This window comes from Euprymna scolopes, chromosome 21, assembly GCF_053919585.1.
Source record: "Euprymna scolopes isolate OS-2025 chromosome 21, ASM5391958v1, whole genome shotgun sequence".
Lineage (NCBI taxonomy): Eukaryota > Metazoa > Mollusca > Cephalopoda > Sepiida > Sepiolidae > Euprymna > Euprymna scolopes.
In genome coordinates, this window is record NC_136502.1 from 41,007,186 (window position 1) to 41,011,835 (window position 4,650).

Here is a 4,650-nt window from a genome sequence, read left to right on the forward strand (position 1 = left end):
GTCCATTTTTTTTTTTTGTTTAGCTTTTTTCCTTGGAAACATTACGACAAGTTTTCTTCTATTTGACTCCCATGCATGTGAAAAATAATTACGGTAAGTTTTTCTGTTATTATTTGACAATAAAAATTACTTTGCAACTTACCTGCATCATTCATTTTTCTATTTAAAAAAGTAGTAATTATTTAAAAAAAAACAAAAAAAAAAAACAGGGTATGTTTTACGGCATTTTAGAACTTGGCATTTCCGCTCTAACATTCGATATGAAATAAAAAGCACTTAAAACTACTTAAAAATACCAACGAATGATGCAGATAAGTTGGAAAGTAAATTTTATTGATAATGTTATTGTTACCATTTATTATTCTTTTAATGGCTAATTTCGTGAATTTGACCTTTTTGGAAATGGTTTGGCTTCTGTTTTCTTTTTTTAAATAATTTTACCACTATATTAATTTTATAGTAATTAAAGAAAATGCTAGAATTAATTTTTCAAGCAGTTTCGTGTTGAAATATTCTGGAAACTTGTATTTTGCGCTGCTAGCCCCCCCCCCCTGTCGGCCATTTATTTTTTCGCGTTTTCTCTCTCTGTAAGCCCCCCCACCCCCACCCCTCGTCCATTTTCTCCGTCAGATGGCAGCATGTGACGTCATTTTACGGAGAAATCCGAGCGAGTGATAAGCCACGCCCAGACCAGCTCATGCACTAGTACCGTTTTTTGACAACTTTTTCGAATCTATGTGTACAGTAATACAAACCCCCCCCCAAAAAAAAAATTAAAAAAACCTATCAGTATAGAAATTACGCATGTGGGTGATGGTTGTACAAATCCGCCAAAAAAAAAAAAAAAAAATCAATTTAGTGTTTGAACATTTTGAACAACGCTCAGCTTAAACCGATGATTGCCGGTCGTCACGGCCGACCCACGCTTGAGGGGAATTCCCGAGAATCCGGGTCAAATTCTGCAGAAGTTCAAATAAAGATAGTGTGAATAAAAGTTATATTTTTAGTTGTTTGACGTCACTTCCGCCAAATGAGCTCGTAACTACAAAAAGTAGGAAACTTAACTAACATCGCAATTTGTTTTATTTTATTCATTTGTGCAGTAAAGCAAATAAAGAAAAAAATGTAAAAAAAAAAAAAAAATAAAATAAAATTTAAAAAATAACTGAACGGATGCGCACGACATTGACATGCCACGGGACCGTTAAATGTCAATTTCAATCACGTGGTTTTCTTTCGAGTGGTTGTTGCAGCCAGAAAATGAGCACTTTTTTTTTTTTTTTTTTTAAATTAGAGCAATATTCTTGATATCAATATCTAATGTTAAGGTGGAGCAAGGTAGACCATCTTAGGTAGAGATGCGTGACAGACTGCTATTTGCAAGATTTCGCTGTCGGGTTTCCTATAGACCAGTTGTCTCACCTTAACCCCCATGCGTTCGACGTCCTGTTCTAAATAGTTTTCCTTGTAAACCTTAATCAAAGATTGAATCAATCTAGAGCCCATTGTGGTGTGCCGCATCGCATAATCCCCGGGTATCGTCGCATACATTATATAGGTGTGACCCCCGGGATAAATCGATGATTCCACTTTCTGGGCATCAAGTTCTTCTTCCTTCACGTCCTCATCTTTTAAAATCGGTTGACATGCCTGGATGTATATTAACTTCGGCTTCTCATTCCACATATCACAATTATTAAACTTCTCATATATCACAGAATAGTGCATAGTATTCATGTCGACACCAATTATCTCTGATACTCTGCCATGGGACAAAATAAATAAGATAAAACAATCTTCCGTTAAACCTTTATCGTCATTAATCTGCTCGTCTAAAACCGTTTCCATTTGCTCAGCTGTTAAATCTTGTTGGACGATCACTTCAAAATCCAATCCATTAAAAAACTCCTCCAGATCCTTTCTGTCTTTTTCGCTCCCCTCACGATTATATTCCTCATCGTAAAAGTGAACGTTGTCAATAATAAGAACCCGTCCTCGATTTTCCATCGCGTAACAATTATTCGCATCTGCTTGTGATTTGCCGGCCACACCCGGACTCGTTGTTGCTCCCTTGGAGTAATCCAACGTTGTGAAACCAGTTACTAACAAATTGACAAGGTAATCATTCCCGGATTCAATCAAGCAGTAAATAAATTCGTCTGATTGTGAGGGTAATTTCTTTCCTACTATATCACACATTTGCCGTATCTGGTCAGTGGGATTCTTTATCGAACAGATTTGATCCTTGTGTTGAGATGTCAACAAATTAACAGCGAGAGCGAGATCGATGAAGATTGGCATGTCGGACATATAGTTTATAAAATGGACTCGAAAGTTGAGGAAATTTTCTATTTGATATTTTCCCTCAAATTTAATCGCCGATGGTTTATTATCCAAATTGAAATGTCTCCGGACGTCGGAAATGTCCGTGATCCCAGGAAGAAGTTTTCCTACTAAATAATCATTATCCGATTGGAGTAGAGCTTTTACGAAGATGTCTGATCTCGATGGTAACTTCTTTTCAATGTATTCAATTATTTTGCGTATTTGATCAGATGTATCGGTTTCAGCCATGATTGCATTTTTATGTCCCAACAAGAAAAGTTTTTCAACCAACGCAGAATCTATAAAAGCTGGTATATTCTCCATTTTCTCAATAAATTCGAGAGTCAATGATCTAAACATGTTCCTTTCTATGGGATATTTGGGAGGGGCCATAGTGTTATTGAAATACAGATAATTGAGGATATGGACGGTGATTTAATTTTTAGTCGGATTTTCGTAAACGGTGTTGGCCGAACAAGTGTGCCCCTTAAAATTATTTCCCGTTCATGCTGACGTCCGATATTTATTTCGTTATAACAAAATATAATATAATGAAAATGTGGTTCCTAATACTGTGGCGCTTATGTAATATAAATGGATACTCGCTTCAACATGACAAACAATTTTACAAATGTAGGCAAAACAAAATATTTGGCAATTTGAAGTTTGCCGGAACCGGTGTCAAAAAAACTTAGCATTGATATAAAATGTTCCGCATGTAAACAGGACTTCCATGTTTTAGTTAAAAATAAATTTTGAAATTGGCGTAAAAGAAAATATGTATTTTTTTTTTTTTTTTGCGGCCTGACCCAGCATAGTATAAACACCCTCAACCTTCTAATGTTAAGAACGGCTTTCAGAATAACCCTCCCAACCGCAAAAGCCGTTCTTAACATGGGGAGATTAGTGGTGTTGGTGTTGGTTGGTGTTGGTGTTTATTCCGAAAACCGTTCTTAACATCGGGAGGTTGGGGGATGTTGTGTTCATAATTCGCTGGGGCAGGTCGTAAAAAAATACCGAAAATATGTAAAAATATTGTACATATTTTTATTTTGAAAAACATTTTACAAAATTATTGTTTTTTTTTTTCTGCACTGGCGTCGCAGAATTAAAATAAAATAATTTGGTAACATTTTACATGAAATCCGCGTCTGCCGTGTATTGTTTGCCAGAGTTTTTTTTTTTTTTTTTTTTTTTTTTTTTTCAAAAGTATATTGTAAAATACAAAAAACATTGATACAAAAACATTTTATTTTATTTTTCTAATATATAGATATATACTAGCATGGGTGCCCGGCGTTGTCTGGGTGTTTGGAGGTGTGTGTTAAGCTAAAAAAAAAAAAAGTGGTAGTAAGAAGGCAGGCTTGAACCCTTACCGCGAAGGAGGAAAAGAACGGGGGGGGGGGCGAAATATGACGTCTTTGCTGTTACGACCACCGGCAAACCGGAAGTGACATAGGTTTAAATTAAGGCTAGATAATCGAAAAGAGGGGACGACTTTCGAAAATATGCGGCGAAAAAAGCGACCCCTCCCTGTAGAAAAGTGCCCAGTTGAGTGGAGAAATTAATGTTTTAACAAATTTTTCGGCATTTGTTGTCTGAAGGGTCAAGCTTTAAAATGAATCTGATCTTGTGAAAATCCGTCGCCTCTGTCGAAAGTTTTAGGCAGACATGCAAACATACATACATACATACATACATACATACATTTATATATTGGTAACTCAAATTTTTGACCCAAACCGATTAAAAAGCTTGCCCTATCTCTGAATACCCTTTATATAAAATGTGACCACACTACCGTCGTTTTGTGGTCATGTGACTGGAGAATTCCGTGTAGTAGTGAGTTGGTCCTTGCATTTGAGGGGAAAGTGGCCTTGGTGCTCGTGTTACCCTCATGCTGCGTCGTGGGACCGGACTCGTCTGCATTGGCTTGTGGTTGATCGGATCTTGGTCCACCTCCATATCTGTTTCTGATGTGTCACAATCAGCTTCTTCCACCTCCATCATCTCATGCATGTTGCACGGTGGTTTGCTGTCCTCCCTTCTTGGTGTTTGGGGAGGTGGTTGATGGGGTTGTTGAGTGGGTGGATACTCCGGCGTATCCATGACCGGTTTGATTTTCCTGAGGAAACGGCGATTGCGTAATGTGATCCTGCCGCTACCATCCAACCGTATCCTGTACTGCCTGTTACCCATTGTCTCGACGACTCTCCCAGTTTTCGCCCATCGTCGTGGATTTGGTCCCTCCTGATTCTGCACCTGCACAGACTCGCCGACTCGGAGCTGTTGGAGGGGGCGGCTGTGTATGCCGTACTGTTCTTT

The 4,650-nt window shown here is 37.9% G+C and overlaps 1 protein-coding gene across 1 annotated transcript; it reads right to left on the bottom strand.

Moving 5' to 3' along the window:
* Window positions 1-1,072: 1,072 nt before the first annotated feature.
* Window positions 1,073-2,874, bottom strand: LOC145242156 (caspase-6-like). Its single transcript, XM_080105133.1, has one exon. It carries the CDS (start codon window positions 2,716-2,718, stop codon window positions 1,324-1,326), a length of 1,395 nt encoding a protein of 464 aa, XP_079961259.1. The 5' UTR covers window positions 2,719-2,874; the 3' UTR covers window positions 1,073-1,323.
* Window positions 2,875-4,650: the final 1,776 nt, after the last annotated feature.

Coding starts and splice junctions, on each gene's coding strand:
- LOC145242156 (XM_080105133.1), bottom strand. CDS start 2,718: ATGGCCCCTCCCAAATATCCCATAGAAAGGAACATGTTTAGATCATTG.